Source organism: Suricata suricatta, chromosome 11, assembly GCF_006229205.1.
Source record: "Suricata suricatta isolate VVHF042 chromosome 11, meerkat_22Aug2017_6uvM2_HiC, whole genome shotgun sequence".
Taxonomy (NCBI): Eukaryota; Metazoa; Chordata; class Mammalia; order Carnivora; family Herpestidae; genus Suricata; species Suricata suricatta.
Genome location: NC_043710.1, coordinates 2245386 through 2266613, shown reverse-complemented (window position 1 = coordinate 2266613; position 21228 = coordinate 2245386). Strand labels below are relative to the sequence as shown.

Genomic DNA, 21228 nt, shown 5'->3' with positions numbered 1-21228 from the left:
CAACCAGCACACTCTAGCCTCTTTGAAATGAATCCATTCCATGTGAGAGAAGAGAAGGGGTCCACTTAGGGCCGTCCGGGACACTGATTCCCCAGTATTCAAGCCACATGTGTGGCTTGTGACAAACATAGGCACCTGTCCCCCCAGTCCCCTAGGGGCTGGAATGAACAGGCAGCAGGGGTGGGGTGTGGCGAGCAGCAACGTGGAAAAGCACCCTCCGAACTGGCCTGCTGGGGCCCGAGCGCTCACCCCTTTCGGGCTATTGCAGAGGCCGCCAGCCTGTTTAGCCTCTTCTAATGGAAGCAGGGAGGGCGCCGCCGAGCCCCGCCCTCCCCGCTCACACCTCCTTCCCGGCTGGTTTCTCCGGGCAGAAGGCAAGCCTGGCGCCTGCTTCTGGGCATCTCTGCGCGTGCGCAGTGTGGGCAGCATGGCGCTGGGATTTCTTCCTTTGGCGGATGGAACGGACCCCTGGTCCCAGCACAGGAGCCCCAGCAGAGGGCGGTCGGTGGGGGAGGCTGGCACTGGTCCCCCAAGTCCCCTGTGAGGGCCCACGGCTCCCCCTGGCCCCTCCTACCCGGGAACCCAGCCCTTACGTCCCGTCAGGCCCGACAGGGAGACAGCCGCACACCGAGGTTTGGACAGGGCAGGTTTAATGTGATTACCAAGTCAACTAAGGCAGTAATCTTGAAAGAGAGCTTTTAAGAAAATCCTAGGGTTAAGGGCAAGTGCCCAAGGTAAAAAAAAATTCACCTGAAAGAAATCCCCTCCTCAAGGCTGGGATTCGGATCTTGCTGGAGAAGGCCCCAGGGATGGCACGCAGGTTCTCTGGGTCGCCTGAGCCAAGGTGTTCGGTCACCAGGCAAGCAGGGAGCACCCCTGCAGCGCTGGCAGGCCCAGGCCGGTGGCTGGGTGCTCAGAGGGCTGGACCCTGGGGCCACGGCCAATGCCGCGACCTCGGCATGGTCTGGGCGTGTGCCTTGGCTGTTCCCCCACTGCACCCCTGCAGCCACGGGCGACAAGGGAATGAAGTGGAACCACCGGGACTAGAAAGAGAAGCCCCCTTCCCGGTGCAGCATCCCTCAAATTTAACATCGTGCGTGCAGCAAAGGAGAAGTGTCCCCAGGGCCCAGCTCACGGTGGCAGAGCGGGTGAGGAAAAGTGCGTCTGGAGCCCGATGGCAGTAAATTGGCACCCGGAGCGCTGCCTCTGTCCACTCCCGCTCGATTTAGAGAGACGGAGTGGGAGGGAGCCGAAGATGTCCGACCAGTGCCAGACAGCGGTATATCTGGGCAGCGCAGCAGCTCAGGCTGATGACACGGAGGAGAGATGTCACCGCGGGCTGTCTGCAGGACCCACACAGGGGACGCCGGTCACTTCTGCCGGGAGCAGGCAGGCAGCATCAACCCGAGCTTGCCTTGGGACAAGGGGAGGGGACGCACCGAGGGCCCAGCTCTCTGATCTCCCGGATGGGGAATCGGAAGGCCCCGGGGGAGCCCCAGCAGACCGGGCATGAGATAGGGCGTCAGAAGAGGCCAGGCAGCAGGCGGTGAGGCACGGCGGCCGTGTAGCGCGCCCAGTCGCTGCCATACTTGCTGGCGCAGCGGTGCTCGTCCCGGAGGCAGCGGTGGACCAGCAGGATGGTCATGTAGATGATGTAGAAGTAGGGCAGCAGGTGGCCCCCGCCGCAGGCCAGGCAGTACGCCAGGCTGCCCATCAGGTCGCCCGTGTAGTTGAGGTGGCGGGCCATGCCCCAGAAGCCCGACACCAGGAGTTTGCTGTGGTGCCTCTGTCCATCCGCCGACGTGTAGGAGCACTCGATGACCCTGGGCTTCCGGCCCCAGATCAGGCAGCGGCCGTCCGTGCGGCGGAACAGGTCCTTCTGGTGGTTGGCCATCCGGAAGATGTAGTAGCCCAGCAGCCCCAGCAGCAGGACGCCCGCAGCGTGGGGCGTGGACAGCCGCACCGGGTGGTAGACCAGGTACAGGCCCTGCAGGGGCGAGAGGGGCCGCGGCCGGGGCTCAGACCCCCGCCCCGCCGCCCCACCGCCCCGTGCCCAGCGCGCCAGCTTCCTCTTCCGTCAGCAAAAGCACCTGCCTCGGTGCGTGGTCAAGCGAGCAAACAGACCAATCCGTGACTCCCCGCCTTCACACACACACACACACACACACACACACACACACACACAGCATGAGTGTAACATATGACAGAAGCATCATTTGAATATAATCTTACGATGGGTAACTTGATGCCCCCTTGGCGAGACCAGAGAGCTGCTGTGATGTTAGTTTTTAGATAAAATTAACACTTAGATTGGTAGACTTTTGAGTCGGGCAGCTTATGTTCTACCCCATAGGTGGGCCTCATCCAATCAGTTGAAGGCTTAAAAAAAAAAAAAAGGCCAAGCTCCCCCCGCCCTCCCGACCCCCCACCAAGACAAGAGTCGGTTCCGCCTGCGGACGGCCTTCAGACGCCCACTGACTCCGCGCCAGCACCTCCTCGGCCCTCCATCCTGCTGGCCGCCCTGGAGATTTCAGATTGCCGGGCCCCATGGTCACAGGCGCCAGTTAAGACTTCTCTTTCTCTGTGTGCGCATGTGTGTACATATGTGCAAATGCACACGTACACATATACAGGTAAACGATCAGTTATACACGTACACGTGTGTGCACAGACACCCCACCGGCTCTGGGCGTGGAGAGCGCTAACACAGACACGTGACGTCACACACACACACACATAACGTACAAACAGAAGCCGAAACAGGCCTGGTTCACAGTAAGAAACACACACGCATGATCACACACGTATGATCCACGCACGAGCGGACATACACACGTATGATCTGCTCTGCACGCCTGGAAAACAGAGCTCACGGAATCAGGAGCGGGTGAGCAGCCCGGGGGAGAAACGGGCCCCAGCAGATGGCATGCGGCACCCGAGGGGGGACCCGCCCTTACTGACAGCGTGGGCCCAGGTCCCCGGAGCCCCAGCCCAGCTCTGCCGGGACTTCTCTGCTACCCGGGGCCCCGGCCTCCGGACACTGCACAGAGGATCCGCCGGCTCACGTCACCGGCCCCGCGGGACAGGACGGGCTGTGAGCACGTAGCTCCTCCCCGAGCGGCCGGCGCAGCCCCCGAGCCTGCCCACGTCAGCTCTGGGCACTCTCGCACAACCTGCCCAGGCGGCCACCCGGCTCGCTGCCGCTAAGCGAGGGCCCTCACCACGCTCGCTCTCTGACCCTGGACGTCCTCATTCATGAAGGGCGTGGGTGGTACCTGACCAGGGCGTCCACGCCCCCACCCCCAGCACAGCAGAGCCGGGGTTCTCATGGGAGCTACGAGGGCGAGGACACCCCCCTGCCCCCCGGCCACCCCCGAGGCACCTCTGGGTGCGCAGGGCAGGCGGATGGGGGCAGCGACAGAGCGGCCCAGCCACACGGCAAAGCACCGCCACGGTGCCCCCTCGCAGCTTCGCGGGCCTGGCAGACGCGGTGCTGCCCTCCTTTCCCGGGACGTCCGGGGTCGTCCGAGGCCACCTCCCCGCAGGCGTGAACCCCTGTCCCCGTGGCTCCCCAGCCCAGCGCTTCAACATCTCAGTTCTGCGACATGCGCGGGGGGCCTCCCTGGTGGGGGCTCCGGCCTGCTGATCCTCAGCACAGGGCCCTCCCCTCGGAGCCCTGGCCTGACGTGCTCCCGAATCCCCAGCCCAGTTAACAGCAGGTGCCGGCCCCCCGTCGGAGCGTCCTTGCCCCCCGCCTCACCCCAGCCTCGCCCCCGGCTCCCAGCCAGGCTGCGGTTATCTCTGGATGCGCCTGCCAACCTCCCTGCAGCAGGTTCCTCCTGGGCCCTCGCTGGCTTGGGAGCCGACCACCTGCTTCCCTCCAGCACCCCTTCCCAGCACCAGGCTGCCTGCCTCCCGGCCTCTCCTGCCAGCCGTGGGCCCGAAGGGGGCAGGACCCACGTGTGGCTCCTCTGCTCCCGCCTCCCCATCACGGGCCTGGTGCCACGCAGACCCTCGTGGAGTATTTAAGGAATAAAAAAGGTAAGAAATCCTCTTTTCCTTCAAGCATTAAGATCTGAATAAATGTGAATATGAATACCACCCCCATCACACAGTTCAGCCAAATTATTCCTTTTTGCCTGAAGTCATCTCTCTCTCTAAGTCTCAGGGGCTGCGCTCTGTCCACCCCCAAATTCCTATGTTGGAGGCCTGACCCCCAGGGCCCCAGAATGTGGTATCTGGAGATGAGATCTTTAGCGTAATCAAGGTGAATGATGTTGCCTGGGGGGGGGGGGGGGGCGCCTAATCCCGTGTGACCAGGGTCCTTGTAAGAAGAGGGGATCAGGGGACGCCTAGGGGCTCAGTCGGTTGAGCATCCGACTTCAGCTCAGGTCATGATCTCACAGTGTGTGGGTTCGAGCCCCGCGTCGGCCTCTGTGCCGACAGCTCGGAGCCTGGAGCTGCTTCGGATTCCGTGCCTCCCTCTCTCTCCGCCCCTCCCCTCCTCACTCTGTCTCTCAAAAAAATTTAAACGTTAAAAAAAAAGAAGAGGGGATCGGGACACAGACACACACAGAGGGATGGCCCCGTGAGGACGGGGAGGGGACCGCCATCCACACACAAGGAGAGAGGCCTCAGGGGCCTCCAGCCTCCAGGACCGCGGATGGTGACCGTCAGTTGACCACGCCCACTGTCCGCGGTATTTGCCACGGAGCCAAGCTCACTGATAGGCCGGGCCCGCCTCCCCGCTGGAAGTGGGGCGGCCTCGCTCCCCAGCCTCCGCCGTCCCTCCGCTCGCCGCTCGCGCAGGAGGGAGCCCCGCGCGTGCCGGGCCGAGTCTGCGGGCCCGGGGACCGCCCCGCCGCGCCCTCACCTGCAGCGTGTACAGGTACGGCAGCCACACGCAGTCGCCCCAGCCCAGGTACCACCCAAAGTGGTCGTGGCAGATGTCCATGGTCTTCAGGTACCAGGCTTCATGCCAGAAGAAGTCGAGCACGTAGATGGCCTGCAGAACAGGGACAGCCGTGTGCTGACCGCGGCCGCCGGCGGCGCACCGGGAAGCCCCGCCCACGCGGGTGAGGAGGTGAAACGTGCCCCGCGGGGCTGCTCCCACGTCTCCCCCGTGCCTGGGACGTGGGGGGCCCAGGGGCAAGCAAGGGTCTGCAATCCGAGCAGAGGAGGGCCCACAGCAGTGACCGAGAGAGGGTCACCGGAAATGCCCCGGCGGGGGATACCCAGGCTGTGGCGCGCACAGGGAGGCGCCGGGGACAGCCGGCAGGGAAGGTGCACCGCCCGCCAGGGTCCACGCCGGGGTGGACGCCCCTCGCCCGGCTGCCCTGCAGTGCGACACGCGTGCCACGGCCAGCCGAGCAGCATGCCCGCGCCCAGGTAAGGAAAAGGAGAAAACGAATCGTGGCTCCTGACGTCCCGCCTGAGACCCACGGGGACCCCGTGGGGAAAACCCTGCAGAGACCAGACACCGCGAGCCTGGCCAGGACCACTGACATGGCTGGGCGTCTCGGGAACGAGTGAGGCCCCCAGGCCGGCCAGCGCCTGACACGCGGTGACACTCTTCCCCACGTGCTCGCTCCCAGGTGACGCACAGTAAGGGGCCGACTCCCTTCCAAAAGCAGCGGATTGGAGCGCCTGAGGAGTTAACAGTTGAGCGTCTGACTTCGGCTCAGGTCATGATCTCAGGGTCCATGGGTTCAAGCCCCGCATCAGGCTCTGTGCTGACCGCTCGGAGCCCAGAGCCTGTTTCCGATTCTGTGTGTGTGTGTGTCTCTCTACCCCTCCCCCACAAAATAAAAATAAAAGACATTAAAAAAATTTAAAAACATAAATAAAAAGCAGTAGATTAGGGTTTCCCAAGAACTGTGTGGCTCTGAGACTCCCCCGGGGCCCAGCAAGCGCCAGAGCCCCCCACGTGGGCCGCGGACAGGCTACCTGCAGGACGTTGACCAGGACCATGGCGTTGGTCACCTGGCCGTGGAGCTCCCGCTGCTTGGCCGCGAAGGACAGGTTGATGAGGGTCCAGGCCACGATGCCGGGGCGGCCGTTGAAGAAGAGCTTGAAGTCAAACCACTTCCCGATTCGGGGGTTGAACTCAATGCCCATCATGTAGTTGTAAAAGAAATTGCCCGTGAATTTGCTTGAAAATAGAAACAGCAGATACACTGAGCGAAGGAGCACGTCACACAGGACCCGCGCACGCAGGTGTGTTTACGTGTGTGCACGCAGGTGTGTGTGACTGTGTGTGCACGCGGGTGTATGATGTGTGTGCACTCGGGGGTGTGAGTGTGCACACACGCAGGTGTGTGTGTACGTGCACGCGGGTGTGTGTGATGTGTGCACGCGGGTGTGTGTGATGTGTGTGCACACGGGTGTGTGATGTGTGTGCACTCGGGGGTGTGAGTATGCACACACGCAGGTGTGAGTGTGTACGTGCACGCGGGTGTGTGTGATGTGTGTGCACACGGGTGTGTGTGTGTGTGTGTGTGTATGCACACACGCACAGATACGGGTGCTGAGCCCGGCCCTTGCGGCAGCTCAGAGATGCAGGCGGCTGGGGACACACCAGTCCCTCTGGCTTCCCACGGCCTCCCTGCTGTCCCTTGGCCCTCGGCCACGGCTGGGCAGAGCCGCCCTGAGGTGCGCACCTAGACGCTCGCTGCGTCCCAGCCCCTCGCTCAAGGCTGCCTTCGGCCAGCCGGGCCCCTCCGCGCCCTCCCCCAGGCCCCTCGAGGCCCCGCACGGCTGCGCAGCACAGCTGGCTGGACTCAGGAAGATTTCATCTCACAGCCAAGCATGCAGTGTGCAGTGACTCCCGGTGCCCGGGCCCCGTGGGCGAGTGAAATTCTAAATCCTGCCCAGGGAGAGAATGAGCAACAGCACATGTCCGGAGCCACGTGCCTGCCCCAGTGCCTGCCACTAGCCCCGGCTGGGCACTCAGTGTCCTGGTCCCTGGCCCACAGGCTCCCCAGGGGTGACTGAAGAATCAGCCAAGAGGACTGATGTGGAGACCCTCCTCGGTGTGACTTACAAACACGTAGGGGTTTGTGTTAATGATAAAAACATTTTCATGTCCGCTCGCCTCAGTTACGGTAAGTAAAAACAGCCAAATACACCAGGTCCACAACAGGTGATCTCTTACAAAGCAGTGAAGACGATGAGCGTGAGCCACAGAAGACCAGCCTCCTCACCCAACTGTCACACAGACCACAAAGCACCGTCACCCAAAGCCATTTCCCAAGAGCAAGAGTGAAAGGAAACACATTCTGTTTGTAGTTGGGACTAAAGTGCAGGAGCCTGAACACAAGAATCTTGTTCACGACTGCGTGCGCCTACCTACACGAACCCAACCAACGTCTGTTGGCGGAGGGAGGGACGGATGGAAGGCCCGAAGGGTGTGGGGATGAGGACAGGTGGATTCAATGGGTGGATGGACGGATGGATGGGTGGGTGGATGGATGGGGGAATGGGTGCATGGATGATGGTGGATGCATGGGTGGGGAGATACAGGATGGACGGTGGATGCATGGGGAGGGAGGCTGGATGGATGAGTGGATGGGTGGCTGACTGAGTGGACGGACGGGTCAGATGGACGAGCGGGTGGACGGATAAAGAACTAGATGAAGAGACGGCTGGCAGGGGGGAGCGCAGCGGTCCACCCCAAGACTTCCACGAGAAGGCGCCAACCAGCAGGGCTCTCCCCGGGGAACTCAACATGGAAGGCACCCCGATAACATGACTCCTCACTAAGCCTGTTCCAGGCCACACTCGCGTTCCGGAGATGGGAGCCATGGGCTGCCTCTCCTGCTTCCCCGCTCCCGCGACAGCCCTACATGTGACGACTCGGCCAACGGCAGACTTGGCCGCCTTCCACTGCCCTCTCCCTAGGGCAGAAGGAGGCCCCCAGGCGTTTAGAAGGGACGTTCCCCAGAACCTAGTTCCATCGGGCTCCCCCTTCAAGGATTCCCAATCCTCAGGGATTGACGACCTCCCACCCCAAGGGGACAGAGAAAGGTCGGAGGGAGAAGCAGCCACGTTCCACGGGAGGCCTGACCAGCCGCTGAAGAACGTACCAGTCTTTGACGCTGGTGGGGAAGAAGTAGCCCTTGACCATGGCGAAGGTGGAAACCGCGTAGCCGAGGACGTTGGCGCACCACAGCAGCGGGATCCAGTTGTCAAAGACCACGGTTGGGGAGAACAGCGACAGGAAGTGCGAGTTGGCAAACCAGAGAAGGTGCGTGATGAGCCACGCTTGCAGGCCGTTGATCTGATACTTGTTGATCGCCCCTGTGGGGCGGAGGTTTAGACGTCAGAGCGTTTCCCCCCTTGAGAACAGCAGCCGGCCCAGGCCCTACTTGCCTCCTGGGCCTCGGCTGCTCAGGGGGGCGCGGCTGGGACACCCACGCGCAGCCCGGACGCTGGTCAGCTCCCCCCACAGCTGAGTGGAGGAGTGGGTGGACGCGTTAGGTGGATGAGTAGGGGGACGGGTGCCCCGGGTCAAAAGGCCAGCAGGCAGCTGTTAGCCCAGGGATGGGCGGCTCCTGCTCTCGGGGTCCTTGCAAGAGGGAAGGGGACAGATTCATCCTCTGGTTCAGAGTCTCCCCAGCCGAGCTCCGGTTGGGGGACCAGCCTGCGGTTTGCCAGGGAGCGAGGGTGCCCCTAACGTACTGGTCCGCAAGCCCCACAGACTCCCCCCTGCCCTGGGGGCCCTCTGCACGCAGGGGCCGGGCGGCATCCCCCGGCAGGGCTCCGCCGGGGCTCTTGGTGACCTAAACAGAAGCCGCCGCACCCAGACGCCGCTGGTGGATGTTCTCGGGGGGTAGATGCCCCAGGAGCCCAGTATGTCAACTGGCTGTGGGGCCGGGGACCATTCAGTCCTCTGTTCACCAAAGAACCTGACGGTCAGCCTCACGGCCGGGTCAGTCCCAGGCCGCCCTGGAGACAAGCGGGGCCCGGGGCTGTGGCAAGGCCCGAGAAAACTCACTTTCATTCTGTTCAGTGTGCACACTTGGGGTCGGGAGCCACCCGGGAGAGAGGGCAGGGCCCACGAGACAAAGAGGCAGGGAGAGGAGAAGGCAGGGCGTGGCCTCAGGTTACCTGCGGGGGTCACGGCGCCCTCTTGAACGCCTCCCACGTAGCCGGGCAGAAACTTGTGGCAGAAGTCAGGCAGCGCCAAGTACAGAAACACCTGCAGTGGGGATTTTGAGCTGCCTGACCCGCGGCCTGGGGGGCCAGGCCGTGTCCACAAAACCTTGCGGTCGTTAACTGACGTGACCCATGGCAGAAGTCTAGATTACAGTCGGTTCTTCCTTCCAGAAGAGCATGTGTGGCTCTGGGAGCCCCGGCTGCAGGCCGGCTGGGGCTCTGAATGGGCAGGAGCCCGAGCAGGAAGTTCATTACCGGCCCAGGGCAGCCAGGGCATCTCCCCACGGGAGAGCCCACGAGCCCTTCCCACTCACGTGTCTGGACCATTCATAAGTCTGAAATCCACGTGCCATGCGAGTCACCCTTCTGGACACTTCCGGTGTCACTCGGCACATTTACGAGCACACCACCCGGAACACGTTCTCCACCCCCAAGGGAAGGCCACCCCCATTAGCAGTCACTCCCCAACCTCCTTATTGCGCCCCCCCACAACCATTAACCCACTTTCTGTCTCTACGGACTTCCCCACCCTGGGCATCTCGCATTAATGGAATCACGGCATCCTGTGTCCTCCTGTAACTGATCCTTTCGCCAGCGGATGCTCACGCCGTGGCACAGGTGAGCACCTCCTTTAGACGGCTGAGTGACGCTCCACGGCGTGGACGGGCCACCGACACCTGTCCTGGGCTGTGGTGACTCCTGCTGCCCCTCTCATTTTTTACCCAGAGGGACCAAGAGACCAGGAACGAGAGGGGCTCTGAAGCCCGAAAGCTGGGACCCCAAAGAGAAATGGCGGTGAGCGGCTGGAGCCTTCCTCCCGGGCGGGAAGCCTGGGGTGGCGGGGGGAGCCTTCCGGCCTGGTGTCCCAGGAGTCAGACAGTAAAGAGCCCTACCATTTCACCAGGTTCGCTGTGCAAACAGCTCCTCCCTGGTCAACTTCTGGTCTCACAGGCCAGTGGGGCCCTTGGCCAGGACCGTGTAGCCACCTGCTGGGAACGCAGGCCTTGGCTTTGCCGAGGAGGGGGAGGGGTCTGTTGTAACGGAGAGCATGAATTGGGGGGCTGGGATGCTCCCTCCCAGGGACCACTGATAAGCTACACCTCCGTGGTGCCCGGGCCTGCGGGGCCAGCCCTGCCACGAGCCCTCCCACCGGGTCTCGCTCCTACTTCTCGGCACGTCCCTGCACGGCTGTGCACGCCCTTGAACTACGGGCAGGCGCACACTGAAGGCGCATCAGACACTATGACGCCGCCAGGTGCCTTCTAGCCGCAGACAAAGTTAAGTGGGTCAGGCTTCGGGTGATGCCCTGCTGGGTCCCGGGAGGGAGGATGCCAACCCAGGCCAAGATCCCATTTCCCGGACAAATGGCCAGGCCTGTCCCCACAGGGGGGAAAGTGCACACCCGCAGTGCCCCAACCACGGTGGCCAGGGAGGCTGACCTGGAACGTGACCCACAAGGTGTAGAGCTGCGCCGCTTTCTTGGTCACAGACGGCGTCTTGGCCCAGATGTCTGCGAGGCGCGTGCGCCCGGCGGCGAGGTCCAGCACGGGGGCGGCGAGGGAGCAGCGGTACTGGTCACACGCCATGATGAAGTAGTACACGATGAAAGGCGCGAAGAGCAGCAGGAAGACGACGCTGGCCAGCGAGAACCAGTCCACCTCCCTGCAACAGCAGACGGCGGGCGTCACGCCGGGCCGGCCCCGTGGCCTCACCGACGACGCGCCGCACGTGAGCACGGGTCCTCTCGGTGCACCGAGGAGCCACTCAACGTGTGCGCCCTCGCACGGGCTCCAGGAGGCCGACGGGCCTGCGGCCCCCGCAGGAGGCCCAGAGCCAGAACGCAAGTGCAGGGAGGCCTCTCGCAACCCACAGGCCAGAGGCTCTCCAGTCCTGGGCCGCGGGGGCCGCTCGCCCACTCCCGAGTCCCACGCCCTCCGGTCCGAGGAGAACTCAGACGACCGCGCACCGCACGGCCAGCGCCAGCCTGCTGCAGCCGGGTTTTCATTTCTTCCTCAATTCCTCACTTCACAAAGCGGGAAACGGCTTATCTTCACTAGTCTTAATAACAAAAAATTGTTTTTATGGGTCCATAAAATCCCAAGCGTGGCCACCTCCCTCTAAGACCTCGCTCTGTTTTCTCGCTAGGAAGAACTGGCAAGATCCTTACTTACCAGGCACGGCCCCACTGGCCCTGAGGGGCCGCCCCGCTGCTGGCGCTGCTGCCTGGACTCTTGGCGTTGGGAGCGTCGGGCTGGGGTTTTGCAGCCATTGGGCTCTGAGGGAAGAAGACACATCTGCTCAGATAGTCCTGGAAAGAGCAGCCGCCATTATCGCCCACACCTGCCCTGCTCAGAGGCTCTGCAGGACTGGCCTCTGCCACTCGCCTACTCGCTCCCTCGTCCTGGATGGCAGGTTCCAGGCAGGGAAGAGATCACAGCTAACGCTTCAGTCTCTCTCTCTCCTGACAGCTGCAATAACCTCCCACCTGGCCCTCCTACGTCTCTCGTTTATCTTGATCAATTCTCCAGAATTACAGCAGAATGCCCCCTTACCGCATGAACTGGGCCATCCAGGGCTCAGAACCCGCCTGCCATCCACTCCTGCCTGCTTTCCTCCCCACTCTCTCTCCACACCTTCCAATCCGGGCACATGGGGTTTAACGCTCCTTGGATAAGGTTCGTCTCATCTATAACACCTGCTACTTCTCCTCAGAACATAATCTGCAGATCTCCGCATTCAGGTCTTTTGTAAAATGTCCCCTCCTTCGTGTGACTTTTTATATTTCCTGGAGTTAATGCTTGCCCCACTTTTTCCATTTGCTAAGTCTTCCATGCATCTATTGCTAATGTTTTTCCGGAATGCTCTAACAAAACTATTGTGCATATCAGCAATATTTCTAAATACTCGAACACAATGAAATTTATCATCCCCATTCCTCCTCTCCCCCATAGCCATTCACCTTGAACCAATGTACGAGCCAATCAGTGAATCTACATTGCCTGTGCTCAGGTCCCCTGCCAAGGCACTCTACCTGCTAGCTTATTTTCTTCTCATTAGGTAGAATTCTTTAATTTATTTGAGCGCACGTCATTGTCTGTCTCCCTCCATTGGAATGTAAGCTCCCCAAGGGCAGGAGCCATGAGTCCTACTCATCGCTCTACTACCGAGTCCTAGAACAGAGTGTTCAATAAATAATCACTCTTTAAAAAAGGTGGGAGAACTGAACTAGTCCATGGCGGGAGCAGTGACATCTACACTTCCAGAATAAGTTCTAACATCAGAGGTAAGAAACCGTGATTTCAAAGGCTTTTAGAGAAAAGTTCTAAAAGAGGTGCACCTGGGTGGCTTAGTCGGTTGAACATCCAAATTTTGATTTTGGCTCAGATCATGACCTCCCAGTCATGGGATCAGGCCCCATGTCAGGCTCTGCACTGAGCGTGGGCCCTCCTTGGGATTCTTTCTCTCTCCCTCTTTCTCTCTGCCCCTCCCCCTCCAAATAAATCAACATTTTAAAAAACATGCAGGATTTAGAATAATACCAGAACAATCTGGATTCTAGAATACAATGATGGAAGATTTTTAAAACTCTGAGGGAAACTTTTTTGCAACCTAGAATTCCATTCCCAGGTTAATTATTATTCAGAGAAGACACAGGATCCAAGAGAGCTACAAAAAAAATGCCTAGTGAAAGGATGAGGGGAGGAGAATTGTGCAGTGCACCAGACAACAACCAATCCACCTTGGTACAAAATAAACGGCTATAATAGGAGGGAGAATGGAAATCATAAACTTTATTGTGTTAGAGTACGTAGAAAAATTCTGCACGACCGCTCTGTTATAACATTCAGAAAGAAAATGATAGATGCATAAAAGCCTTAGTAAATGGAATAAGTGAGGCAATCATGAACCCCAGGAACAATAAAAAGTCATATAAGGGGGAAAAAACAAACCATAATTGTAGTACGCTTAGTTGGCTGAACAGTAAATAATAGCAACCTTGTCGGTACAATGCACTAGCTGGCTACACACCCACTGTTGGATGTGCGGACGTAGGAGGCATGTAAAGTTGGGAGTGATAAAAGCAAATCATTTAAAAATAAGCAGGTAGAAACAGCAGCACAGAAGCAACTAAAAGAATGAAAAGCATTTGCTTCTGGGAACTAAGACGATGGAATGAACAGGGAGCTGTTTACGTACAAGCCTGTTAACACGAACTTCTCTTGGGAAAAGTGAACATGAGTTACTTTACTATAATGTTCGTTCCTTAAAAAGTTTTCAGTGACGGCCTTTGGATGTCCTGGGCCTCTCTCAAGCTCGACCCAAGATGCCAACTTGCCCGGAGAGCAGTAGGTCTCTGAGGCTGTGGTTCCCCTTCCCAGAAGCCGTGTGGCTGAACCGGATCTGAGCTTCCTGATTCCTGTCTGGCATGGGGTAAGCAGACATCTGCCCCGCCTTCTTTCCCCAGGCCCCACCACCAGCCCCCAAATCTCCATGGCAACCCTGGACACAAATCCTGATGTGAAGAAGAATCTGGAACACCAAGATCACTGTGAAGAGACCAAAGAGCTGGTGGCCTTACCTCCCCTTGCTCCTCGCGTCCTGCCAGCCTCTCTGCTGGCTCAGCCAGGCTCCCACACCCTGGTCTCCCCAAAGACCCCAGACTGAAGATTCTGCAGGCCCTGGATGGAGGCCCATCCCCTGCAGCGGCCCCAAATGCTGCTCCTGCTGGCGGCGGCTGCCCTGGACACAGGTGAGCATGATGGGCGTGGCGGAGGAGGGCAGGGTCCTACCACTGTGTTTCCCCAAGACGGGCTGGGACCCCTTGACTTGGAGGAGCCGGGAACCCCTCTGCCTGGTCTTGCTTGGGACCCCCCCCCAAGCCCACCCTAAGTCTCTCTGGAAGGCTGGAACTCCAAGCCACCCAGAAGCGGGGGTCTGGGGTGCATGTGGGGGGGGGGGCAATGGACAACACCATGGGCTTTGAGGTCAGACACCCTGCGTTCAGGCTCTCACCGCCTCTCCTCACATTTACACCCTAGAGATCACTGTGTCACCTCTCGGTGTCTTCAGCAGTAAAAGGGGAGTGAGGGCCCCTTAAGGGACTATTATTGTGCATATGAGATAAGTGTGCAGCACACTTAGCACCTGGCACATAGAAGGGGCTCAATTCACTCACTCTTGAAAACTCCCTCCTCTCCCGTGTGCCTCGGAGCAGGTTCTGGCTTTACTAGGTCCCTACGGATTTGAGAAAATGCTCCCACATCCAGAGCCCCGATGGTGACTTTCTTCCCCAAAGACCCACGTCCTGACTGGTCCTCGAGACCCATCCGTGCCCCTGCCACGCACCAGAAAAGCCACCTCCTCTCCCCTATCCTCACAAAACTCAGAGCTGGTTTGATTATTTAGGCATTATCTCATTTAATCCTCAGAACAACTCCGTACAAGTGAGGATGTTTAGGGATGTAACAGACACCAAACCAATGTCCTTACGAGGACATTTGTTATTTCACTTAAGAAAAGTGGCCATAGATAATTCCAGAAATGGTTAATTTAGCAGCTCAACTGTGTCAGTGATGCTCCAGAATTCTTATGACCTCAGCTTTGCAAAATGGCTGCTGCAGCGCTGGCTGTTGCATTCCCAATCAATTGCTTTCACAAACAGGAAGAAAGGAGGTCCTCATCACACAGCTCTCCCTTTTCTTTTCTTTTTTTTTTTTTAATGTTTACTTAATTCTGAGAGAGCCAGAGAGCCAGGGGGAGGAGCAGAGAAAGAGGGAGACACAGAGTCTGAAGCAGGCTCCAGGCTCCGAGCTGTCAGCACCCGCAAACCATGAGATCATGACCTGAGCCGAAGTCAGACTTAACCAACTGAGCCCCCCATGTCCCCCTCCCCCACTTTTTTTAAATCAGAGAGGAAATCCTTTCTCAGGAGCCCTCAGCAAACTTCTCCAATCTCATTGGCCAAAATCAGGTCACACACCAATCCCTAAACCCTACAGGTAGAATTAGGATTACAAAATCTGGTTGGGGACAATGACCAGGAGGGCTGGTACGGTGCTCCCTGGCAGCTGAGAGATATTACGATTCTTCTAGCAAGCAGCAGCAGGGAAAGGCTGTGTCTGCTCCATCCTCCTAACAATAGCGGACACTGGGGTTTCTCTCTTGAAATGCCAAGCCCTGTCCTGAGCACAGAACTCTTACATGTCCACAGCCCTTTAGTTTCAATTCCAAAATATGAAAAGCTCTGAAAACCAAAATTCCTTAACTAATTTACTGGGATTTCCTGACTTGAACTGACAGGGGGCTGTTTCTTGTCTTAATTTGCCCTGCGTAGGGTTATGTTCCTACAACTGCTCTGGGAAATGGAGGTCTGCAACATAATGTCCTGCATATACACTGCCTTATCTTCCGAAAATCTGGAAAATTCTGAAACACATCCTGGAGTTTTCAAATAAGAGACTGAGGGGGCACCTGGGTGGCTCAGTTGATTAAACTCACATCAGGATCTCACAGCTCCTGAGTTCCAGCCCTGCTTCGGGCTCTGTGCTGGCAGAGCTCGCTCTCTGTCTCTCTGTCTCTCTCTCCCCCTCCCCAACTCATGCTTTGTCTCTCTCTCTCTCAAAATAAATAAACAAACTTAAAAAAAAAAAAAAAGAGGGGCGCCTGGGTGGCTCAGTCAGTTGGGGGCCCAGCTTCGGCTCAGGTCATGATCTCACAGTTCATGGGTTAGAGTCCCGCGTAGGGCTCTGTGCTGACAGCCAGCTCAGAGCCTGGAGCCTGTTTCAGATTCTGTGTCTCCCTCTCTCTCTGACCTTCCCCTACTCGTGCTGTCTCTCTCTGTCTTTCAAAAATAAATAAAAACAGAAAAAATTAAAAAAAAAAAGAAAAAAAAAGTTTTCAGTGACAAAGGCATTTTCATTGCAGTGTGGGAACCCTACCCATTACCACTTAATTTTCACAGGTGAGTTAATGGAATGTCTGTCTATGAAGACCTTCCATTTCCACAGCCCCAAAACCAAATACGGAGCCTGGTGCGTGGCAGTTACTTTGACCGAAAACTGCCAGGAAACTGCAAAACGGCGAGGAACACGCAGACTCGGAACGGAGTGCGGCGGGGGTGCCTGGCTGGCTGTCGGTGGGGCCGTGACCCTTGAGCTCAGCTCTGGAGTTTAAGCACCACGTTGGGCATGGAGCCTGCTTTAAAAAAAGAACTAACTGTGGAAAAGCCAAACCGAAAATGTTGCCAAAGGAAGAAGTGTACCTTCTACAGGTTAGAACAAGCCCAAGTAAGAAGGTTGAGGTCCCGGATTCCTTCACCCAGGAGGCCCATTAGTCACGGGCACCGCATCTTGTAATAAACGCCTAAGTCATGTCCTTGGCAAAGGGGAGCTGGACACGGGGGGAGGGAGACATCTGGGGTGTATTGTATTTTGTTCCTAAGACTCACAGACAGGAGTAGCCGTACAGCTGTCTACTCTTTCAAGAGTCCCGGTCCATGCCCGCGACAGCAGTGCCGGGGCACGCTTACCTCCACGCTCTCAGCTAGGGGTCCACAGCAGAATGGAAGTCTTCCTTCTCGGACGGGCCACTCCAAACTCTCCAGACTCCTACGACTCAGAAGGCCTGCTTCATCCTTCGCAACCCACTGAGCAAAGTCCTGCGGGACACAAAGATGATAAAGACACCTGACTGCTCACATTTCAGGACTGACGGTAGATGAGGACCCACATCGTATTTCTTCAAGGCCTGCTGGGACCAAGTGAGAGGTACAAGGTCAGTGTTCAGGGGCTCAAAAGTGGAAGACAGCCCACATGGGTGGGGAGGAGGACGGGAACATTACCACCCAGCTTCTCTGCCTGGGACACACAGGGTCTGGCAAATGGTAGGGACGTGAGGATGAGGGGGGGGTTGAAGGGAGGTCTCCATCGAAGCGTCACCTTGGATGTGAGCCTTAACCGGCAGATGAAGACCTGATGAGCAGCAAATAAACCCAAAAGGCATTTCCTTTGAAGACTTGCACCAAGCAACCGCATATGCCTCTGAAACATTTCTAGAAGCTTGTGTATGGGTGCCATCAACCCGAATCAAGCCCCCTGGAGTTAGCACATTCCATCGGTACATTCTAGGAGCTGCTAACAGTGATGTGGGCTTGGAGCCTGGCTCTATGTACACTCACGGGTCCCAGGGACCCTCCTGAGTGTCTTGGGTCATGAGTGCCCATGTGCACGAGGATCTGTTAAAGCTGGATGAGGGAGGGCTAGTGTCCCACCCCTGGGGATAAAGATGAGCCAGGGAAATGCATGGGGGCTTTCCAGCACCCTGGTCAGCTCCCTCGACTGATTTTTGAGTTCCACGGGCCAAAGCTAAAAGGACATGGCCCTGGGACTCCGAGGATGACGCAGTATAAGTGCCTGACCTCGAGCTTCCGATTGTCAAGCCAGTCATGGCGAAGGCATCCGTCCCGAATAAACGTATTGCTGCCACTTGACCCAGCTGCCAGCAAAACAACCAGAGAAGGAACCAGGCCACTCCCACCCATGAAGGTCCCCTTTCAGAGAGCCCTACGTGACCAAGATGGCTGACCACTGCATGACTTCGCTTCTTCCCAAGCCCTTATCCCCACTCTTAGGCCTTAAATTGCCAATAAAGAGTGAACCCATGAAACCCCAGGCCCCCACCCTTGACCCTAATGAAGGCAGAGCCCCGGGTCTATACACTCTGTCTCTCCTCTCCACCCTCCGCCCCCATGACCTCAGTGTGGCTCTGGGCCTTCTGCATACCCTCCAGGGCCTGTGAGTGATAAACCTTGCTCCTCGGAGCCCCCCGGTGGTTGCTGCTAAGGTGGGTCCTGCAATTATAGAGACACGAGGATAATACAGCCATGCTGGGGAGGGGGGGAGGGGCCTTGCCACGGTAATACAAGGCCAAACGGGTCCTCGGGCATTCCCGGCCCACAGCACCACCATCTAAAGGCTGAGTCCCGCAGCCCTTGGCAGCTCCTTGGCCTCTTGAAGGTGTAGCAGTTTGGGGGTGCACTAGACACCAGGACCACGGCACAGATCAGGGGGCTGGTGCAGTGAGTGCCGCGGAGGGCCCATGGTCACCATCAAGGCTGTGGCAACGTCAGGCCTCAGGAAGGCTCAGTGGGGCCCATGCAGGGCACGGGGGGGGGGGGGGGGGGGGGGGGGGGGGGGGGGGGGGGGGGGGGGGGGGGGGGGGGGGGGGGGGGGGGGGGGGGGGGGGGGGGGGGGGGGGGGGGGGGGGGGGGGGGACTCTGACCGGCAGAAGACTCAGGGCCATGCACCTGCAATGCCAGTCCAAGCGTCCTGGTTCCCACTGCAACGGCCACCCCGCGACTCAGTGGCTTCAGGCAACACCTGTTTGTCTGTCTACCGTTTCTCGTCATTTCTGAGGTCCGGAATCTGGGGACACTGGCTCGGGAGCTGTGGGTTGGGGTGTGCTAGGACAGCTGTCTTCGTGTGGCGGGCTCCGCGCAGTAGGAAGGGGTTCAGGGGACCAGCACGGGCTCCTGCAGACTGGCAGAGTTGTGCCGCCTCTTCTGAGGCCCTGAGAAGACCGGTGGCAGCACTTCTAGCACATTCTACTGGTTACAGAGAGTCACAGGCCCCCCTCCTTTTGGGGGGGGGGGAGAGAATCTGGCCCCAGCCCTCAATGGGGCATCACAAGATATTAGAAGACCATGAGATACTGCTGGGCCATTGCTGGGTGGCTCGGCCTTTACAGATGACGCCTGTTTGCTGAGTGTCTACCAAGTCCAAGTGCCCATTGTCTCACGGACTTCGTGCACCCACCCTGGAGAGTGGTGTCCATTTTACAGATGAGAAGACTGAGGTGAGAAGGTGGAGTGAGTTCTCTTCACACAGGCCTACAGGGACGGAGGTTAATGATCCCTGGGGGCAGACTGGAGGAAGAAGAGAGGCAGGTGCCTGTCCATTTGATTTTTAAACTTGTCTTAAGTGAGCATGCATTTTAGCTTTTGGAAGGCAGAATCCCGGGAGCCACGGTCGAGGCTGCAGCTCACCCTCCAGAACCGGGGCTCTGCATCTCTGCGCACTGCCCACCTGGGGCAATCACCTGTATCCGGAGGCCTCAGACTCTGCCCCGGAAGCGGCTCTGCTATGCCCCATCGGGGACCTGGGTCCTCTCAAGGTGAGCCAGGCCAGAGCTTTCCAGCATCACGAGCTTGAAGAGGCCACGTGTCTCCAAAACAGCCACGTATCTGGCAAGTGAGGCTGTGAACCGCACTCGTGACTGAGGGGGTGACCTCGCAGCCTGCAGAGGGCCAGGGGTGGGGGCTGGGGCTGGGGGCGGGGTCACAGAGAAGCTAAAGATAATCCAAGAATCATCCTAAAGGTCAGCCTCCAACGCCTTGGGAATAGTGGGGGAAGGCACAGGTGACCTCCCTGACCCCACCCGAGCCCCAAATGTTCCCCGAGCTGTGGGTCTCAGGACTCCAAGAGCTGTTTCAAACCTCTTCACGCTGTTGCTAAGTTATTTTATTACCGAAGCACGTTCTCTGGAAAAATAGGAAAAGAACACCTGTGTGTCCATCACGGTTTAGGGCTCTGGTGTATAGCTTTCAAACTGTCTTTTTAACGACAGACCGGCTCCCTCCCATCCCTTTCGCTGTGACAGGCCAGGGAACTGGTTCCCGCGCGGAGCCCAGGCTTCCTAACGGTTGCCAGGTCACCCGCTCCGCAGCTGGGCCATTATTTACCCTCCCTTCCTACGGCCCGTCTCTAGCTGTTTCCGGCGCTTCGCAAGCACACACAGCCAATCACAGCGCGAGTCCTCGCGTTGGCCGGTCTGCACACCTTCCGAACACGCCCCCACCAGCCGGGAGGACGGGCGGGTCTTCCTGGCCTCTGGAAAGAAGGGTCTCCACACCAAGAGCGCAGCGAAGCAGCCCCTCGCGACTCGGATGTTTATCATCCTTTTTCATTTCACGTCCAGTTTGGGCATGTCTGTATTTTTCAGTCTCTATGACTCTTAGGCTAACAAATTTCCAAACCAGACCCGGTGCTGTTCAGATAAGGTTCCAAGAAACACTCCTGTCCGCCTGCTAGAACAGTATCTAATCAGAGTTGTTCTGAACTTTGTTTTTCAGGCCTCTCCGTGCCCTCCCCATTTCTCAGGTCTCATGCCTCAGCCATTCATATATCTTTTTTTTAATGTTTTATTTATTTTTGATACAGAGAGAGACAGAGCATGAGAGGGGCAGGGGCAGAGAGAGGAGGAGACACAGAGCCGGAAGCAGGCTCCAGGCTCTGAGCTAGCTGTCAGCACAGGGCCGACGCGGGGCTCGAACCCACGAATGTGAGATCTGAGCTGAGCCGAAGTCGGGGGCTTAACCGACTGAGCCGCCCAGGCGCCCCCATTCATATATCTTTTATAAAAACAAAATAAATAAGTTGTGGGGAGCAGCAGCCAGGGGCCAGGAGGGAGAGTGTGACTGAGCAAAGCCCTGTGCCCTTACAGCTCCTCAGAGGTGAAATCACGTGAGTTGAAATGTTACTGTACAATGTCCGTCACACTTGGGCAATCTTTAAGATAGTGACGTTCCCAGGGAGTGTGGGACAAGAGAACAGAGAACAGAGAAAGTACTGTCTTGGAGACACTCTCTCCCCAGCTGTGGCCGTCTGGGAATGTATAAAACCGCCCGCAGTGAGGAATACAGCGGCAACGTGGGTGTCACTCATGTTCCTCCGGTCCCATCCTTTAACTCTCTTCTACTCCTCATTCCCTTACCCTCGTGTCCTTGCTTTGGACCGTCCGCGCGCGCAACAATAAATAAAAATTAAAAATTAAAAAAAAATTAAAGTAAACTGTCTCTCAAAAAAAAAATAAAGACATAAAATTAAAAAAGAAAAAAGAAATTCGCCAATTGTGCTCAAAAAGGGCGGATCATTTTCTGCTCCTACCAAGAATATACAAAAGGTCCTTTTCACTCCCCCGTGCAGCCCCTCGCTGACCGTGTCTTAAACCTGGGCACCCAGGCGGCGCCTTAGGGGGCCCAGGTCCTGCTTCTCTGCCCAAGGAGCCGCAGGAAGG

General features: G+C 58.0%; 1 protein-coding gene and 1 long non-coding RNA gene across 2 annotated transcripts in view; one reads left to right on the top strand and one right to left on the bottom strand.

Annotated features, from left to right (window-relative positions):
• Positions 1–633: 633 nt before the first annotated feature.
• Positions 634–21228, bottom strand: part of DHCR7 (7-dehydrocholesterol reductase) — a 21268-nt gene continuing 673 nt past the window's right edge. Inside the window, exons 2-9 of the mRNA XM_029956785.1 lie at positions 16685–16813; positions 11328–11431; positions 10596–10818; positions 9109–9199; positions 8085–8298; positions 5947–6151; positions 4874–5005; positions 634–1987 (exon numbers count right to left, since the gene is read on the bottom strand). Of these exons, the coding sequence (XP_029812645.1) occupies positions 1523–1987; positions 4874–5005; positions 5947–6151; positions 8085–8298; positions 9109–9199; positions 10596–10818; positions 11328–11425 (1428 nt within the window). The 5' untranslated portion in view covers positions 11426–11431; positions 16685–16813 and the 3' untranslated portion in view covers positions 634–1522. The remainder of the gene's footprint in view (positions 1988–4873; positions 5006–5946; positions 6152–8084; positions 8299–9108; positions 9200–10595; positions 10819–11327; positions 11432–16684; positions 16814–21228) is intronic.
• LOC115306408 lies at positions 16174–17779 on the top strand. Its single transcript, XR_003915328.1, has 3 exons — positions 16174–16426; positions 16861–16929; positions 17598–17779. It is a non-coding gene; the product is annotated as an uncharacterized LOC115306408 (long non-coding RNA).